Source organism: Lipotes vexillifer, unplaced genomic scaffold (assembly GCF_000442215.2).
Source record: "Lipotes vexillifer unplaced genomic scaffold, Lipotes_vexillifer_v1.1 scaffold919, whole genome shotgun sequence".
NCBI lineage: Eukaryota > Metazoa > Chordata > Mammalia > Artiodactyla > Lipotidae > Lipotes > Lipotes vexillifer.
The window spans coordinates 909,196-930,318 of NW_006775731.1; the positions used below are offsets into that span (position 1 = coordinate 909,196).

The 21,123-nt window shown below is 37.1% G+C and overlaps 1 protein-coding gene across 1 annotated transcript in view; it reads left to right on the plus strand.

Annotated features, from left to right (window-relative positions):
- AKAP6 (A-kinase anchoring protein 6) overlaps positions 1 to 21,123 on the plus strand; it is a 382,763-nt gene that overhangs the window by 291,189 nt on the left and 70,451 nt on the right. Inside the window, exons 9-10 of the mRNA XM_007450167.1 lie at positions 29 to 175; positions 3,210 to 3,434. Coding sequence (XP_007450229.1) covers positions 29 to 175; positions 3,210 to 3,434 — 372 coding nt within the window. The remainder of the gene's footprint in view (positions 1 to 28; positions 176 to 3,209; positions 3,435 to 21,123) is intronic.

Sequence of the window (21,123 nt, forward strand, 5' to 3'; positions counted from 1 at the left end):
GGTATCTTTTTTTCTCTTCCCGTTTTAGCGATACAGTGTGGAAATGTCCATCAGGGACCTGAAAAAGACGGAGCTGCTTAGTAAGGTTGAAGCTTTGAAGAAAGGTGGCGTTTTACTACCAAATGATCTCCTTGAAAAAGTGGATTCAATTAATGAAAAATGGGAACTGCTTGGGGTATTTGCATTTTTATTACTGTTTGTAGGTTATGTGTATATTTTTTGTGAAGCACCCTGTCTGATTTCTAATTTGAGGCACAAATATCTCTCTCTTTCAATTCACTACCTACGTTTCAAACAAGTTATTCATGCTATTATGGGCGAAAAACACAGCTTTTCCTCTTCTGTTGATTTTTTTTTTTTTTTAACTCTGAACTTGTCTTCTCTCAGATTTTTAATAATTTTGGTTCTTTAATATGTAAAAAAGTAAGTAAAATATGCCATGTATTATGGGCATGCACCAAGTCAACTATAATACAGTATATCTGATAAACACTGACTGTCATGCTTGAATGAATGTTAATAGAATTTATTCTGAAGGTACATGTTAGAGACATCCACTGTTTAACTATTTACTGTACCCTTCAGATGAAAAGTGGAGTTGTCACTATAGCTTTCAAGTCACACTAAAGCCACAGAAACAAAGATGCAAACTTGACCCAAATCTGAATTGCAGAATTAAATCAGCCTCTGTTTTGTGCCTCAATTTCCAGCTCACTTTTAACAAAAGCCAAAAAAAAAAAAAAAAAAGTTTCATGTAATTCATTTCACGCAACGATGGGCTGGGTCTCAGCCAAAGACTGAGATGCAAGAATCTGGCAAAAAGGCAATATAGAGATTCTGTTACCCAGAGACCAGGATGGCACTGTGCAGGAGACAGTACTGTCCTTTTGTAGGAAGACAGCTGAGAGAGAGAGGTTAAACTGTATTTTTTCATCAACTTCTCTCCTAAATTGCCTTCACTTCAAATCAAGGGTAAGCTAAATTTGTCAATTACTTAAATGATTAATTATAACAGCTAAGTATGGGTGGTGTCAGTTATGGAGCATGATTTTGCATGCCTTCCCTTTCCTGCCTTTTAATTTTTAAAGAAATAATACTCCAAAAATATTTTGAAGAAAAAGCTCTCCATGTACCTTGATGACTTGGAGGAATGCCAGTGTTCAGTTTATGCCATGCTTAATCTAGGTGATTAAAAAACTGCAAGTTTAAATCCTTGCTTTCTCATTTAAATTCACCACACTCTGCAATCGTGCAAAGTAACTTAAAACGTTAAAAGTTTTTACTCTGACCTATTGTTACATTGCTTTTCAATAGTAATTAATGGCTTTCATTTTATAATATGGTGATTTAAATCAGAACCTACTAAATTCTACAGAATTCATTGATCTCATACAGGAGAAATGTGGTTAGTGTCTGACATTTTAAAAGACTGTTTACTAAATAGATGAGAGCAGCAACTTTATATGCTTGATAGATAAAGCGATAGTTTGCCTATGCTGTATTTTCACATATCTATTTCTAATTTGATAAATAATTAACAATAATCTTTTTGGAAAATTGTTTGAAGTATGTCATGTATATAGTTCCCTAAACAAAAATTTTAAATCAAGATAACATTAAAAAAAGAAACAGAATATTTAGCTATCCTTTATGAGCCAGATACCTTAAAAATGGTTGTCATTTTAACAAAAATATCATTCAAATGCAGTATGCAGTTTTGTAATGATTTCTGGGGAGAGAAGGGTGCTGGGAAGATTTTAACAAAACCTGTGCTACACTACCACCACCAGGCATACTGCTTTAATTGGCATGATTACATTTTAATTGGCATGAAAAAAATTTGAAGACAAGGATTTTAACTTCTAACAATAGTAAAATAGAGGGATATGGTTTTTAATATTACTTTCATCTAAGGTGAACAGTGTGGAATGGAAATACATTAGAATGAAATGTCAGTGGTGCGTCCAGTTTAATCTGTGAAATTTTGTCCCCTGTGCTGCATATTACTCTGTCTCAATTGCATATTAAACAACCCTATCAAGGCAGGCATTGGCATCTGCTGTGCTGACACAAATTGTGAATTAAATGAAATTGATGTCCTCTGTCGTATATTTATGAAGATGGACCATTCTCTGAAGTATTCTGTTTATGAAGAATTTATGATTGCAAACTGTTCCAGAACAAAAAAGTGGCAATAAATTCTTTTTTGTGACCCTACCCTCCAAGGGCATTGATTTCACCTCCTGCTGCTACTTTTGTTACAGCATAAAAGCAATAGCTAAATCTGGATTCCACTGAGGGTCTTCAAATTATCAATATTTGTACCATGAAAATACAAGGGTGTTGCCACGAAAGGCGGTTTTTCTCCTAAACATACTATTTACGGAACACTACACAGCAGATGAATGTTTGTTGACTTAATTTTATTTGTGTTTTAAAGCCTACTTTTGTAGCTTTAATTCATCATTATAGATTAACTCGTCCTGATTCTCCAGAGTGTTTTCCACCAAAAAAAAAAAAAAAAGCCTTTCCTGACTGTACCTTCATGCCATAGTGGTTCATCTAAGCAGGCTTCTAGCATAGTGGATTGGGGCTTATTTTAACACATATTTTAGAAAGTCTAGCATCTACAAATGCAAAGTGGGAAGAATTGAAGGGTTGAACAATTTCTAGGTCAGGTAAAATCAACAGCACCAAGGAGGCTACCCCTTCTTAACAATCCTGTGTCATAAGGTTTAGGGAATTGTACTTCACAAAACAAAAAAAAAGGAATTTAATTCTCCATGCAGTCTACTCTTGGCCTCTTTAGTATATTGATTAAACTCAAACTTCTATCTCCTGAAAATTTTATGCAGAGAATTTTTACTGTAAACTCCTGTCATGAGAATTGAAATGAGTTTTTATCAGTGACCATGGTGAACTTTTGGGTCAAAGCTCCTTTCTGTTAGAGGAAATTAGAAGTGAATGACGTCTTCGTAAGCCTCTAGTGGTAGTCAGAACAACACCCATGGCTCGAGAATCGAATCCTAAATGGAACATTGAGCTAATCTGAACTGAATGTCAGTTGTGAGGTGGGAGGTGCAGCAGACACCTTCCAGGTGGCTCTTGTCACCAGCCAAACTGTGATATGTATTTGGTACCTACGCTAATCAATGTTTTTATTTTTTGCTGTTGGTGTTTTTGTTTTTGTTTTTAATCTGATGCATTAGAAAACCCTAGGAGAGAAGATCCAGGACACAATGGCAGGGCACAGTGGGTCGGGTGCACGTGACCTGCTCTCTCCTGAAAGCGGAAGCCTGGTAAGGCAGCTGGAGGTCAGGATCAAAGAACTGAAAGGGTGGCTAAGAGATACAGAGCTTTTCATCTTCAATTCCTGTCTGAGACAAGAAAAGGAAGGAACAATGAATGCTGAGAAACAACTGCAATACTTTAAGGTAATAAAAAACAATCAAAGTTTATAACAAGCTTTCTTTATGGTAGGGATAAAATATTTATCAAGTACGTAAAGTATTATACCCACGTATCTATGTACCACTGTGCACTTAAATGTTTCCTTGAATTTACAGGCACCCTCCACATTTCTTATATGCCAACGTCTGTGTGTGTATAAAGATGAACATTAAGCGTATCAAATACACGTTGTATAGGGCAAATCTCTGCTGCTTGTGTGTTTTGTGCAACGCCTGTTGAAGGAGGGCTTTGATAAATTAAAAGCAGACCAGCAAACACTAAAGATTACTGAGGACTTTGAAAGGCAGTCCTAAATGTTCTATAAATAATGTGGCTAAAAATACTTCCATAAATTGACATGATAAAAGCACATGATTTAATATAAGACCATTAATGCTAACAAAAGGAGACATAATTTTTACATATGAAAGAATCAACTATTTATGGAAGGAAGAAATAAAGTAAAAGTGTTTCCTACATTAGAGGCATTTTCCACTATAGAAAAATGTCAAACTTAGCAACATGGCTGTGTACCTGTTCGTTGTATGTGCATGAAGAGGAGGTGTTCCCTTCGTTTGTTCCCATGGTTTACACAATATCTATTGAAAAGCAGTTTAAAATTGAAATCTTTGTTCTCATTGGCCACACTAGCCTGTACTGCTTGAACCCTCCTGTAAATGCAGTGATTATTTGAACTCTGGCTGGTGTCAGCCTAAGGCTTTGGGGTTGCAAACATGAATTTGCTGGCTTAACAGGTCTGAAAGAGGAGAAAGGGGAAAATCAAGAAGAAAAGAACTTCTTGAGACCAAGCAACTATTTCTTCTCAAAGCCTTCTAGGACCAGATTTTATTCATCTCACATTCTGCTCTGCAGTCTTCCTGCAATCTACATATCAGAGAATGTAGTCACATGTAGTTCACCTTCCCTCTGCCAGACAGACAGGCCCCCCTTGCTCACCTGCATAACCCAAGAGGAGGCCCCCTCCAAGGTAAGACCATAGTACTTCTCAGTAAACTGTCTGCATTACACATCTACACATTGTTTTACTTGAACTCCTTGTCTGCCACTGAGTTGAAGTTAAAACCAGAAGTTAAAAAGTCTCTTGCCAAGGCAAATGGGTTTCACTATCTAAAATCTAACATCCAGATGATTCATTACTTGACCTCCGCTTGTTTCACTCTAACCCCCCATTGCAGGGAGATGGAGTCTTCAGATATTTCCCTCTGTGTTGTTTGAACTTAATAGGTACCATATAAAACGTCCCGGTCATCAGTAGGCTAGATGTTGTGAAATTTATTTTCTCTCTGTAGTATCTATATTGCAGCTTTAGTGAACTGGTTAATGGCCCCAGTCAGTTGTGTGACCTTGGTCATATTTCTTGTATGATCCCTGGTGCCTCAGCTTCTTCATCTATAAAATGGGATGCTGGTAATATTTATCTTATGCGGTTATGAGTTCATACATGTAAATCATTATTTCTACTTTTTGTAATGGTGCATTCATAAAGGATAGAAATCTCAACATTATAAGCCCAAAGATGTTACATAATTGGGTGCTGCCAAACGATATTAGCTTTATGCTTTAGGCTTATACAGTGTCAGCAACATTATCTTCAGCTAGGTCCTTGTAACAAATTTCAAAGAGATTAAGAGACACAGAGAGAGACAGAGAGAAATCTCTAGGCTTCCAAATCATTGAATAATTCCTAAGAGTTCTAGTCATTTGCTAACAAATACTTTGTAGCCACTAGGGAATATTCACTACCCCTAATTCATTATTTACCATGTTCATCTTAGTGCCTGAAAATAATCATAGAATTTTTCTTGCAAAAGTACCAGAGATTATCACATGCTTTTTGCTCTTTTATTTCTTCAAAGCATGTTTATGTTTCCAGTATCACCATTCATTAAACTCACTACATTTATGCCCGACTCTTATTTATTTAGCTATTTTTAAAATAAGATAATAAATAGAGACTTTCCTACTCCAAACAACAGGCAGGATCTTGATGGTGATGTATACCTCATCATGTGTTTTTCCCAGCCCTATTCCATCCCCTGCTATCCTTACCTAAGATAAACATGATCCTGAATCCCATGCTCTTTATTTCCTTGCTTTCCTCTAGTAAGAAAGAATATTTTTAATTTTAGTTGTTTTTAACCTTATTAAAAGGTGATCATGCTGTATGTTATCTTTTAGGACTTCTTTTTCATTTAACATTATAATGCCAAGATTCATTCATCTCATTGAATATGGCTGTAATTCACTTACTTTGACATTGTGTAATATTCCTTTGTGAGTATATACATATAAAGCTAACAGCAACTTATGAGGTTGGTATTAGGATCCCAATTTTGCAGATATGGAAACAGGCACATGGAGGTTAAGTTTTGTGTGTCCAAGGCCACATTTAATGAGAGGTAGAATTAGGTTTTAAATCTAGAACTGTCTGACTCTAAAGCCCATTCTCTGAACTACTATGCAAAATTGGTATTTATTGGTATTTACTGGATGCCCTTACATGCCAGGTGACTCAATGGGAAGAGCAGGACAGAACTAAATATCATTGTTTCTTTGTGGAAGGTTTATTAGTCACAGTCCTCAGCAATTTGGCCAGAATAGCAAATGGCTGTAGCTATTAAAGATCTGGGGAGGTGAAAATATTTGTGTTTTTGTTTTACATTTTTGTACAATATCAGTGTAAATTTCTTTGCCATGTGTCACTTTTTATTTTATTATTTTACTTTTTTAACATCTTTATTGGAGTATAATTGCTTTACAGTGGTGTGTTATGTGTCACTTTTTAAATGGAAACTTTTAAAACTTTTTGAGAATATGGAACCCTGATGATTTTTCTGTATGACCTGAAACTCTAGTCCCTTCTAAAGTTTTGACTTTGAGGAGTTTGATCGGATAAGCTAAGTGGATCTAGCATGACAGCACTTTTTTTTTTTTTAAAGAAAGCTTTCTGTGTCAGTTGGAGTAAACGTCTTTCCTAGCCAGAATTATGAATATTTCTGAGCTGTTTACTCTTTAGTGCTCAGTATTTGATTAGTTAAGTGTTCTGTATATTACCACATTCATTGGAAGAATGAAACCAAATGTTTATAACACAATAATATTGTAATATAATGTTTATAACCTGTCAAAAATCATAATTGGTAATAGGCATGTGCAGAATAAAAACTTTTTACTTACCACAAATCCAGAAAACAGATAAGCGCTGCCTTTCTAAGTGATAAAACCACTCAAATAAGAGAGTTACTAAAGAACCTTTATGTGTCAGAAGCTCTTTGCCATGTTCTGCCTCTTCTTGTGGGTTCCCAAATGTCTTCTGCTGTCATTGGTCACACAGAACACAGAAGACAGGCTTTATCCACAGGATTTAGCTTTATGATTCTTCATTCTCTAAAATCTCAGGCTTTTCACAGAATGAATTTCTTTATATGACACCCAGAGTAATGATAGATAAGCCACAGTGCACTACTCAGGAGAATAGGGAGGGAGGGTGCTGCATATAAAAAGGAAAATCTGTCGCTTTATAGACACAACTGTTTCCTTCTCAGAGTTTGGTCTTTGGAATGAGAGAAAGGATCAGGATCTTAAGTTTTCAGAAAAAGAGAAAAAGCAATTGTGGAAAATATTCTTTTTCTCTAAGACAGTAATGTGATAAATGTGGGATTAGACATGAGGCAAAATTCTACCTAAGAAGGAGTTAAAGCCCAGGATGGGAGAAACACGAAGGTGTAAACCTAAGAACCCTGGGACAGAAATGCAAAAGTGTCCAAGAGTGAACACACCATGACAACAAAACTCAGAGAGCACATCAGAGATTTAATGAGGCCAGCTGGCAAAGGGCCCCTTAGAGCTGTGTACGGGCAGCTTCAGTGCCATTGGCTGGAAAGCTTTACTTTTTAATGATGATCCTTCAGAGAGAAAAGAAAATAATTACTTAATCATATGTTCCTTGTATCCCATAACAAAATTCATTATTCTGAAGACTCAAATTGGGGAGAAATTATCGGTTACCAGCTAAAGGAGACTGCGGCACTGGACTGGGCCCAGAACCAGCCTGGGAAGGACAAGTTTAGATCAGCCAAGAGACTCTGTCATAAGAAGAATGAATGGGATAGATTTGGTAACCTTCACAATGACTAATGTCCCAAATTTGCTTACCAATTTAAATTTGACCAAGCACTGATTGGTTCAAAATGACAGAGTAGAAGGACGTGCGCTCACTCCCTCTTGTGAGAGCACTGGAATCACAACAAACTGCTGAACAATCATCGACAGGAAGACACTGGAACTCACCAAAAAAGATACCCCACATCCGAAGACAAAGGAGAAGCCGCAATGAGATGGTAGGAGGGGGGCAATCACAATAAAATCACATCCCATAACTGGTGGGTGACTCACAAACCAGAAAACAATTATACCACAGAAGTCCACACACTGGAGTGAAGGTTCTGAGCCCCACACCAGGCTTCCCAACCTGGGGGCCCGGCAACAGAAGCGGAAATTCTCAGAGAATGAGACTTTGAAGGCTAGTGGGATTTGATTGCAGGACTTCGACAGGACTGGGGGAAACAGAAACTCCACTCTTGGAGGGCACACACAAAGTGTGTGCGCATTGAGACCCAGGGGAAGGAGCAGCAACCCCACAGGAGACTGAACTAGGCCTACCTGCTAGTGTTGGAAGGTCTCCTGCAGAGGCGGGGGGTGGCTGGGGCTCACTGTGGGGGCAAGGACACTGGCAATGGGAGTTCTGGGAAGTACTCCTTGGCGTGAGCCCTCCTGGAGTCCACCATTAGCCTCACCAAAGAGCCTGTAGCCTCCAGTGCTGGGTCGCCTCAGGCCAAATAACGAACAGGGAGGGAACTCAGCGCCACCCATCAGCAGACAAGCAGATTAAAGTTTTACTGAGCTCTGCCCACCAGAGCAACACCCAGCTCTACCCACCACCAGTCCCTCCCATCAGGAGGTTTGCGCAAGCTTTTTAGATAGCTTCATCCACCAGAGAGTAGACAGCAACAGCAAGAAGAACTACAGTCCTGCAGCCTGTGTAATGAAAACCACATTCACAGAAAGACAGACAAAATGAAAAGGCAGAGGACTATGTACCAGATGAAGGAACAAGACAAAACCCAAGAAAAACAACTAAATGAAGTGGAGATAGGCAACCTTCCAGAAAAAGAATTCAGAATAATGATAGTGAAGATGATCCAGGACCTCAGAAAAACAATGGAGGCAAAGATTGAGAAGATGCAAGAAATGTTTAACAAAGACCTGGAAGAATTAAAGAACAAACAAACAGAGATGAACAATACAATAACTGAAATGAAAAATACACTAGAAGGAATCAATAGCAGAATAACTGAGGCAGAAGAACAGATAAGTGACCTGGAAGACAGAATGGTGCAATTCACTGCCATAGAACAGAATAAAGAATAAAGAATGCAAAGAAATGAAGACAGCCTAAGAGACCTCTGGAGCAACATTAAACGAACCAACATTTGCATTATAGGGGTCCCAGAAGGAGAAGAGAGAGCGAAAGGACCCAAGAAACTATTTGAAGAGATTATAATCAAAAACTTCCCTAACATGGGAAAGGAAATAGCCACCCAAATCCAGGAAACGCAGAGAGTCCCAGGCAGGATAAACCCAAGGACAAACATGCAGAGACACATAGTAATCAAATTGACAAAAGAAAAAAAGACAAAGAAAAATTATTAAAAGCAACAAGGGAAAAACGACAAAGAACATACAACGGAACTCCCATAAGGTAAACAGCTGATTTCTCAGCAGAAACTCTACAAGCCAGAAAGGAGTGGCATGATATACTTAAAGTGATGAAAGGGAAGAACCTACAACCAAGATTATTCTACCCAGCCAGGATCTTATTCAGATTCAACAGAGAAATAAAAAGCTTTACAGACAAGCAAAAGCTAAGAGAATTCAGCACCACCAAACCAGCTCTACAAAAAATGCTAAAGGAACTTCTCTAAGTGGGAAACACAAGAGAAGAAAAGGACCTACAAAAACAAACCCAAAACAATTAAGAAAATGGTAATGGGAACATACATATCGACAATTACCTTAAATGTGAACGGATTAAATGCTCCAACCAAAAGACACAGGCTTGCTAAATGGATACAAACACAAGATCCATATATATGCTGTCTACAAGAGACCCACTTCAGACCTAGGGACACATATAGACTGAAAGTGAGGGGATGGAAAAAAATATTCCATGCAAATGGAAATCAAGGGAAAGCTGGAGTGGCAATACTCACATCAGATAAAATAGACTTTAAAATAAAGAATGTTACAAGAGACAAGGAAGGACACTACATAATGATCAAGGGATAAATCCAAGAAGAAGATATAACAATTATAAATATATATGCACCCAACATAGGAGCACCTCAATACATAAGGCAACTGCTAACAGCTATAAGAGAGGAAATCGACAGTAACACAATGATAGTGGGGGACTTTAACACCTCACTTACACCAATGAACAGATCATCCAGACAGAAAATTAATAAGGAAACAGAAGCTTTAAATGACACAATAGACAAGATAGATTTAATTGATATTTTTGGGAAATTCCATCCGAAAACAGCAGATTACACTTTCTTCTCATATGCACACAGAACATTCTCCAGGATAGATCACATCATGGGTCACAAATCAAGCCTCAGTAAATTTAAGAAAACTGAAATCATATCAGGCATCTTTTCTGACCCCAATGCTATAAAATTAGATATCAGTTACAGGGCAAAATACATAAAAAACACAAATGCATGGAGGCTAAACAATACGTTACTAAATAACCAAGAGATCACTGAAGAAATCAAAGAGGAAATCAAAAAATACCTAGAGACCAATAACAATGAAAAGATGATGATCCAAAGCCTATGGGATGTAGCAAAAGCAGTTCTAAGAGGGAAGTTTATAGCAATAGAATTCTACCTCAAGAAACAAGAAAAATCTCAAATAAACAATCTAACCTTACACCTAAAGGAACTAGAGAAAGAAGAACAAACAAAACCCAAAGTTAGTAGAAGGAAAGAAATCATAAAGATCAGAGCAGAAGTAAATGAAATGGAAACAAAGAAAACAATAGCAAAGATCAATAAAAGTGAAAGTTGGTTCTTTGAGAAGATAAACAATTGATAAACCTTTAGCCCGACTCATCAAGAAAAAGAGGGAGAGGACTCAAATCAACAAAATTAGAAATGAAATTGTATTTCTGCAATGGACACTGCAGAAATACAGAACATCATAAGAGACTACTACAAGCAACTCCATGCCAATAAAATGGACAACCTGGAAGAAATGGACAAATTCTTAGAAAAGTATAACCTTCCAAGATTGAACCAGGAAGAAATAGAAAATATGAACAGACCATTCACAAGTAATGAAATGGAAACTGTGATTTAAAATGTTCCAACAAACAAAAGTCCAGGACCAGATGGCTTCACAGGTGAATTCTTTCAAACATTTAGAGAAGAGCTTACACCCATCCTTCCTAAACTCTTCCAAAAATTGCAGAGGAAGGAACACTCCCAGACTCATTCTAGGAGGCCACCAGCACCCTGATACCAAAACCAGACAAAGAAACTACAAAAAAAGAAAACTACAGACCAATATCACTGATGAATATAGATGCAAAAATCCTCAACAAAATAGTAGCAAACAGAATCCAACAACACATTAAAAGGATCGTACACCATGATCAAGTGGGATTTATCCCAGGGATGCAAGGATTCTTCAATATACACAAATCAATCAATGTGATCCACCATATTAACAAATTGAACAATAAAAACCATGTGATCATCTCAGTAGATGCAGAAAAAGCTTTTGGCAAAATTCAACAGTGATTTATGAGAAAAACTCTCCAGGAAGTGGGCACAGAGGGAACCTACCTCAACATAATAAAGGCCATATACGACACACCCACAGCCAACATCATTCTCAATGGTGAAAAACTGAAAACTTTTCCTTTATGAACAAGACAAGGGTGTCCACTCTCGCCATGATTATTCAACATAGTTTTGGAAGTCCTAGCCATGGCAATCAGAGAAGAAAAAGAAATAAAAGGAATACAAATTGGGAAAGAAGAAGTGAAACTGTCACTGTTTGCAGATGACATGATACTATACATAGAGAATGCTAAAGATGCCACCAGAAAACTACTAGAGCTAATGAATGAATTTGGTGAACTAGCAGGATACAAAATTAATGCACAGAAATCTCTTGCATTCCTATACACTAACAATGAAAGATCAGAAAGAGAAATTAAGGAAACAATCCCATTCACCATTGCAACAAAAAGAATAAAATACCTAGGTATAAACCTACCTACGGAGGTAAAGGACCTGTGCCCAGAAAACTATGAGACACTGATGAAAGAAATCAAAGATGACAGAAACAGATGGAGAGATACACCATGTTCTTGCATTGAAAGAATCAATATTGTGAAATTGAATATATAACCCCAAGCAATTTACAGATTCATTGCAATCCCTATCAAATTACCAATGGCATTTTTTTACAGAACTGGGACAAAAAGTCTTAAAATTTGTATGGAGACACAAAAGACCCTGAATAGCGAAAGCAATCTTGAGGGAAAAAAACAGAGATGGAGGAATCAGACTTCCTGACTTCAGACTGTACTACAAAGCTACAGTAATCAAGACAATATGGTACTGACACAAAAACAGAAATATAGATTAGTGGAACAGGATAGAGCCCAGAGATAAACCCATGCACCTATGGTCAACTAATCTATGACACAGGAGGCAAGGATATACAATGGAGAAAAGACAGTCTCTTCAATAAGTGGTGCTGTGAAAACTGGACAGCTACATGTAAACGAATGAAATTAGAACACTTCCTAACACCATACACAAAAAATAAACTCAAAATGGATTAAAGACCTAAATGTAAACCGAACACTATACAACTCTTAGAGGAAAACATAGGAAGAACAAACACTCTTTGACATAAATCACAGCAAGATCTTTTTTGACCCACCTCCTAGAGTAATGGAAATAAAAACAAAAATAAACAAATGGAACCTAATGAAACCAGAAGCTTTTGCACAGCAAAGGAAACCATAAACAAGATGAAAAGACAACACTCAGAATGGGAGAAAATATTTGCAAATGAATTCAATGGACAAAGGATTCATCTCTAAAATATATAAACAGCCCTTGCAGCTCAATATAAAAAATCAAACAATCCAATCAAAAATTGGGCAGAAGACCTAAATAGACATTTATCCAAAGACATACAGATGGCCAAGAGGCACATGAAAAGCTGCTCAATGTCACTAATTAGTAGAGAAATGCAAATCAAAACTCCAGTGGGGTATCACCTCACACCGGTCAGAATGGGCATCATCAGAAAATCTACAAACAACAAATACCGGAGAGGGTGTGGAGAAAAGGGAACCCTCCTGTACTGTTGGTGGGAATGTAAATTGATGCAGCCACTATGGAGAACAGTATGGAGGTTCCTTCAAAAACTAAAAATAGAATTACCATATGACCCAGCAATCCCACTACTGGGCATATACCCAGAGAAAACCATAATTCAAAAGGACACATGCACCCCAATGTTCATTGCAGCACTATTTACAATAGCCAGGTCATGGAAACAACCTAAATGCCCATCAACAAATGAATGGATAAAGAAGATGTGGTATATATATACAATGGAATATTATTCAGCCATAAAAAGGAACGATATTGGGTCATTTGTAGACACATGGATGGACCTAGAGACGGTTATACAGAGTGAAGTAAATCAGAAAAAGAAAAACAAATATCATATATTAACGCATATATGTGAAATCTAGAAAAATGGTACAGATGAACCAGTTAGCAAGGCAGAAATAGAGCCGCAGATGTGGCTATGGACAAACTATGGACACCAAGGTGGGAAAGCAGCGGGTGGGGAGTGGGGATGAATTGGGAGATTGGGGTTGACGTATCTGCATTAATATGTATAAAATAGATAACTAATAAGAACCTGCTGTATTAAAAAAATTAAATTAAAAAAAAAGAAATTTGACCAAGCACTTTTATGCATGTTATTATATTTAAACCTTACCCTAATTATATAAGTTGAAAATTGTGGTCACCTTCTTATGTGTGTTTTTATTCATTTTCATGAATGAAGAACTTGAGATATGGAAAGTTAATGTGACTTGTTTGAATTCACACAGCAACCAGCAGCAGAGACAGAGCAAAAGCCATGGTCTTTGGGTTCAAATTTTAGTATTCTCCCATTCTGTCATTTGCTGACCCTTCGGTAAACATTGAAACCTTGTTTTACTCTAAATCAAGGGTTGGCACACATTTTCTATAAAAAGCAGGTAATATAATCTCTGTCGCAGTTATTCAGCTCTGCTGTTATAGTGTAAAAGCAGCCACAGAGAATATGTAAATGAATAAATATTGTGTGTTTAATAAAACTAATTTACAAAACTATTTACAAGAGCCAGCAGTGGCTAGCAGACCTTAGTGTTCTGACCCTGCTCTAGATTACAAAAATTATCATAAACATGGAAATCAGTACCATCTGCATCTCCTTTAAGGAAAGGAGGCCACGCAAGAATTGCATTAGGAGGACGAAAACATTCTTTTAATAATTGTAATAGTGACAACCAGTACTTATTGAGTGCTCATTAGATGTGAGTCACAGTTTCTAAGTTTCTCCATTCACTTATTTAATCCTCATCACCATCTTGAGGCAGCTGGTTTATTATCCCCTACTTATGGATGAGAAAAGTGAGGCAGGGAAAATTGAAGTTACTGAAGTTCATACAGTTAATAAGCGATAGAGCCAATAGTCAGGTCTAGAAAGTCTTTCAGAATCTGCTGCTACTTTGTAGTCTCAGTAGTCCTTGGGTCAAAGATCTATTTTCTGGAAAGAGAAAAAGATGTTAACTCATAACTTACTCTTTTGTTCCTCATCCCTTTTCTGATTCCTTGGATAGCCATCTAGAGGATGTTAGGTTGTAACCGCCTCAGGAGCTTCCCAGATATAACCTGAAACCAACCACCACAAACAGAGGGCAGGAAGAGACTGAAGAAAGAGGCAGACCACTCCAGATTGGTAGGTGGCAGGTTTAATAGGAAAGGGAACTTAGGAGGCTTGTCATGGGCAGCCACAAGACAAGAAATTTCCCCACCTCCAGAATCTTAAAGGTTTATATAGAGGCCTGAACTGGGTTCAGTCATGTACACAGTCCAGGTAGTCTCACCACCACACGGTTATATCAATGCTGTATCCTTGGGGCAGCTTCCAAGGGCAGGGAAGGCAAGCAGAACTCACATTCCAAGGACAGGGGAGGTGAAGAGGAGTCCAGTTGCCCGGGTTCAGCTTGAAGGTCAAACCGATAGTCACATCTTCTTGATGACCGCCCTGCCCCTTTCAACAGAGGAAGTCAGCAAGTCAATGTTTTAAACCTTGGACATTAAAAATTTTAGAGTAGGGTCTTTAACAGGATTTCAAATTAACTATGAGGTATGCAGCATTACTAAGTAACTACTCTGAAAGGGACTATCACTGATGTACTTTTACAAAATAGATAAATAAAAGAGCTAAACACAGTTCACATGCTTTAAGAAGTATTTTCCCAAATCTCACTGTGTAATTTCCAGAAATAAAAATAGGACCAATCTAGCCAAGACATTTAGAGGGAATTTCCCATGTCCACTGTAATCAATCTCAAATGGCACCATAAATAATCACATGTCCTATGTCCTTCAAAACCCGCATTTTTAAGGAGATAAGGTTGAAAGACAGAAGGGAATATGTTGGAAGTTTTGAGATTTGAGAGAGGAGACCATGGTTCCTACAGGTCCAGGATCATCTCTGCTGCTGTGTCCTGGAGCCATACAAACTTGGTAATGATGCTGTTGGCAAACAAAGAATTACAGTAATTCAATCTGGCTGTAACAAAAGCGTGTAAAATGCTTTCAAAATCAACAGATAGCAGACAGGATTTAATCCTTTCTATGTGTCTTAGATACATTTTTTTTAAAAAGCTATTATATTAACCATGTATGTTCATCAAAAAGTAAGTACTGAAGTCAGCTTTTATTAGATATTTTCCCCACTGTATATAAAAAAATCCATTGCCTAACACTGCTTTGGAAGTAATTTTGAGTAACTGGATACAATATAGAGCTGCCTTGTAAAGAAAAAAAACATTGGCTAGGTTAAGGTTGAAATTCAAAGATAGATTTAAATAAATGTTATTCACACTACCATCTGGGGGTAGTGGGAAGACCCACAGGAAATTTTTATAGGCAATCCCATTGTAAGCCTTCTAAAGTAAAAGAAAATGGAGTACCAAAGGCCTAATTCTTTCTGAGTACACCTTTTTCTAGAAGATGCTGAATGATTCCTGAAGTGGGGTAATCTGCCCCTGAATTGAGGATTCATAGAGGTAGCCATATACTCATGTCATATGTGTCGTTTGTGTTACTGCTCTCAGGTAAACCAGATTCATGGAAGTTAAAGGCTGCACTGCTAATCTAGAAAGATGACAGAGAGATGTCACCCATCCTTACTTCACTGCTGCCTCAAAAACCAGACAGAACTGCATTTAGGCTCTGAAACCACAGTGATGAATATTTCTATTCTTACTTGATTTCTTAACATTATTTAAATGTTATTTTAATTGATAATAAACTCAAATTATGAAGAAACTGGGAGTACAGAATTGCAAAGATGTCTCCATGCTCTTCATGTAGATAAGATTGAAGCAGTGAATCTGATCCACCATAATGTAGAAGCTTAAGCCTGTGGGTTCAAGATGCATGAGTTTATCCTGTCTCTACCTATTTCTAATCCATGATTTTTCTTAAAGCCCCAGGTTTCTCATCATAAAAATAGACATAGTAATAACACTTACCTCATAGAGTGGCTATGAGTATTAAATGAGATAATATATATGAAAGCTCCTTAAAATGGAGCCTACCTAGTGAGAACTCAGCATTATAATTACTATAGCATAAGCTTGTCCTTCTCTTTTTCTTTTTTTTTTTTTTTTTTTTTTGCGGTACGCGGGCCTCTCACTGTTGTGGCCTCTCCCGTTGCGGAGCAGAGGCTCCGGACGCTCAGGCTCAGCGGCCATGGCTCACGGGCCCAGCCGCTCCGCGGCACGTGGGATCTTCGCGGACCGGGGCACAACCCCGTGTCCCCTGCATCGGCAGGCGGACTCTCAACCACTGCGCCACCAGGGAAGGCCGCTTGTCCTTTTAAAAAGCATTTATTTGTAATGCAGTAGGGCAAATGGATAAAGTAAATGGTAAATAGTAATCAGGGAAAATTCCATGGGTTTCAATTACTTCAGGATTAGTTGTAGGATCTTTAAGAACTGAATTATCTGTTAGTTGGATCATTGGCCTATTACTGCCTAGGTCAGACCACAAGAGAATTGTTTTCCTCTCAAGACTAGAAAAAAAGGAGATAGTCAGTAGACCTCCTAAGTTTGCCCTTTGACCTGTGGACTGGACAGCTTTTCTGGGGTGCAGAAAACTAGGTCCCAGATTATCAAAGGTGGGTCTCCACATTAGGCTGCTTTACAGCTTTTGAGCATGGTGGTAACACTTGGAGGACATTTTCTTCCCTACTTTCTGTCTCCCTGACTCTCTTTTGTAAACACCCCTTTATAGCTTCATCACATTTCTCACAGATTATTGCTCTATACAGATACACGTATACCACACACACACACACACACGCACACACACACAAAATTAGACCTTAAATTAAGGAAACAAACCGTTTTTTTCAGTGTTCATATTGAATTGTCAGTCATTTTTCTGTAATTTTACCACATCATTCTTTTATATTTAACCAATTAATGGTATTTATTGAATATCTCTCACTAGGTTCTGTTAGTTGGCAACATTATGATCTAGGATTTTCAGCTGTGTAATCTCAGCAAATAATTTCTCTTCTCTTTGCCTGATATTTTTTATTTGTAAATGTAGGCTCTTGGATTGAAAGAATTCAACTCTAGCATTCTGTGATTCTGTACTAGCCATCTTTTTCTATCAGTAAATTTATTCAATTGTAGATGCCGTTTAATTCCTCTAAACAATACTTTTGGTTTGGCACAAAATTTCTGGTATATAATCAACTTTATATGCCAGGATTCATGTTTACTTCATTGAAAATGATGCTTCAGAAGGGACAAAGGCATCTTTTGAACCAAAGTTGCAATGTTGTTGCCTTTGGCACCATGATAGCTTTCTCTTCATACCCATTTCCTTTCTAACATTATAGTGTCTTTATAATTTGAATAGAGATATTGTATAAAATGTAAATGAAAAGGTCTTCCTAGTTATGAATTTCAGTCAGGATGGTGGCACAGGTAACATGTTTTGTTTCATCAGGACTTGGTTAATTTAAAAGTAGAAAGAAATATGCCAATTAATTATTGGTGCAGCTAATTATTATTATTTTATTAACATAATCACATTCTTTCTCATACTTTCAATAGTTTCTTTTGACATTTGCATTTATTTTATAAGAATATGAAAAATAATTAAGAATTAATTCTTTATACGTTTTTTGTTCCTCAACATAATTTTTTATACCATGGTTTTCCATTTTAAAAACACTATTCTTAGTACAGACTATTGGATTGTCTTCTAATAATTTTTACAGAAAAAGTACTTTCCTGGTATATTCTCCAAACCATTGCATGTCTGAAAATGTATTTTTCTTGACCTCACATATAAACAATAGCTTGCTGAACAGAAAACTTTGTTATGGGGAGTATAACCTTTTGCCATCAAAACTGCTAATGATTCTTTTGGCATTTGGAGACGCCAAAAAAGGAGAAGTCTAATTTTTGTTGCCACATAGAACTTTGTTTTTCATTTGTGTGTGACTGGGTGTTGGTCTCTTTATTTCTTTTGCTGGGAACTTGGTGAGTCCTAATTGATTTTGAGAACTTAAACCCTGCTTTAGATCAGGAAAGTTTTACCTACTATTTGATTATCATAAGTTCTTTATATGTTTAGTTCCCTCCTTTTGAAAGTCCTATTCAATGCATATTGATGAGCCTATATTGACACATCACACACCCAGCATCCATAGTTTATGTTACCGTTCACTCTTGGTTTGTACATTCTATGGGTTTGGACAAATGTATAATGACGCGTCCATCATCATGCCTAGTATTTCACTGACCTAAAAATCCTCTGTACTCTGCCTATTCTTCCATCATCCTGCACTCACCACCCCAACCCCTGGCAACCTCTGGTCTTTTTACTCCCCATAGTTTTGCCTTTTCCAGAATGTCATGCGTTTGGAATTATAGTATGTAGCCCTTTCAGATTGGCTTCTATCACTTAGTAATATGCATTTAAGATTCCTCCACATCTTTTCATGGCTTAATAAGTCATTTATTTTTAGCACTGAGTAATATTCCACTGTCTGGAGGTACCACAGTTTACTAATTCATTCACCTACTAAAAGACATCTTGGTTGCTTCCAAGTTTTGGTAATTATGAATAAAGCTGCTATAAATATCCATGTGCAGGTTCTTGTGTGAACATAACTTTTCAGCTCCTTTGGGTAAATACCAAGGAGTGTGATTGCTGGATTATATGGTAAGCATGTGTTCAGTTTTTGTAAGAAATTCCCAAACTGTCTCCCAAAGTATTGGTACCATTCTGCATTCCTACCAGCAGTGAATGAGACCTCCTGTTTCTCCCTAACCTTGCCAGCATTTGGTGTTGTGTGTTCCAAATTTTGGCCATTCTAATAGGTGCATGGTGGTATTTCATTGTTATTTTAGTATATAAACTTGTTAAGAGTAGGAACTATATATTTTTTTTAATTTTTTATTGAAGTATAGTTGATTTACAATGCTGTTCTAAGTTCAGGTGTATAGCAAAGTGATTCAGTTATATGTATATATATATATATATATATACTATATATATTACATATATAATATATATATATATTCTTTTTCAGATTCTTTTCCCTTATAGGTTATTACAAAATATTGAATATAGTTCCCTGTGCCATACAGTGGGTCCTTGTTGGTTATCTATTTTATATATAGTAGTGTGTATCTGTTAATCCCAAACTCCTAATTTCTCCCTCCCCCCATTTCCCCTTTGGTAACCATAAGATTGTTTTCTATGTTTGTGAGTCTGTTTCTGTTTTGTAACTAAGTTCATTAGTATCATTTTTTTAGATTCCACATATAAGCGATATCATATGATATTTGTCTTTGTCTGGCTTACTTCACTTAGTATGATAATCTCTAGGTCCATCCAGGAGTAGGAACTATCTTGAAGTTGTCATTTTTTGCATGCCCTTCACAGTAACAAAGACAATGCCTTAGAGTTGCTAGATACTAAAGAAGTACTTAGCAGATTGTAGAATTTCATCACAAGATGGTATTTGAGGTCATTTGGCTATCTCAACCTCCTTATTCCAAAGAAGAGAAAACCAAGTCTCTGATAAATTAAGTGACTCACCCAGGACCATACAACCAGAGCCAGATGGCAGCCCATATCTCCTGAATCCTAACCCAGGCTATAGTCCAATAATAGCAAACCGATGATTTTATGTGAGTCATCATTGATGCCTTTGCAATTTTCACATCTTGATTTTTCCTCTACAAAATAGAGATAATAAGCCTACATTTGATGAATAGAAATTAAAAATGATTATCACAAGGGACATTGTGATTGATAGGAGATGTAGAAATGCTTACTAATGCTATGAAGTACTATTTTATACAGTATTAAAAATAGATATGACAACAAACCAAGGCTCTTCTGGCATTGGAACTGAGTCCACCCATCCTGACCCTGCATCTTCTCATTTCAGGGGTTTTACTCTCAGGAGTTCAACTCAGTATGGAGTTTGCTATCATTTTTCACCTTGTGTTTATGTTGTACCTCCATATGAGGAGCTTAAGGAGCTTTACAGACATTAGCTCATTAATCCTCCCCAAAACCTCTCTAAGATAGGGCAGAGGCATAAATTATTATTCCTATCTGGAAAAAAAGTGGCCTAACTTATCTCTCTTAATTTTACTGATACTCTAAACCATTGATTAAATCCTAACTTGTACCCTGTACACTTAAAATATATTTTCTTCCCCAAGGATATTTCTCTTTCTTTTTCAGTGTAATGTCATGAAGATAAGTGTGAAACCAGAATGACAGGTCTGGTGTTAGAAGCTCATTTGCAAAGCATAGGACAGGTGATAGGTTCCTCCTTCCCTATATGCTCTCCTCATTTTCTAAATAATATCCTTTATTGCCCCTCAGTCATGACAGGAGAAGTGACTTTTAGGATTTGGAGGGATGTTTTGAGACCAGTTCACTCCTTTATCTGTAAGCCAAGACCACCAGCAAGAGAACCAATGGATCCATTCAACCATGCCATACTAACTCCCTATAAAGCACTGGTGCAACAGACTTCAAAGCTTTACAAAAACAGCAATAGAAGTTAAATTTTCAGTCTTGTGTGCTTTGCTTAGGCATGTGGTTCTCACTATAACGATATTTGGAGTTAGACTTTGAGGATGTTAGAACATGACCAAGACATGAGAAGAATCTGAGGCCAAGCAAGGTTGTTTCATGTAAACGATTGCAACAACACACT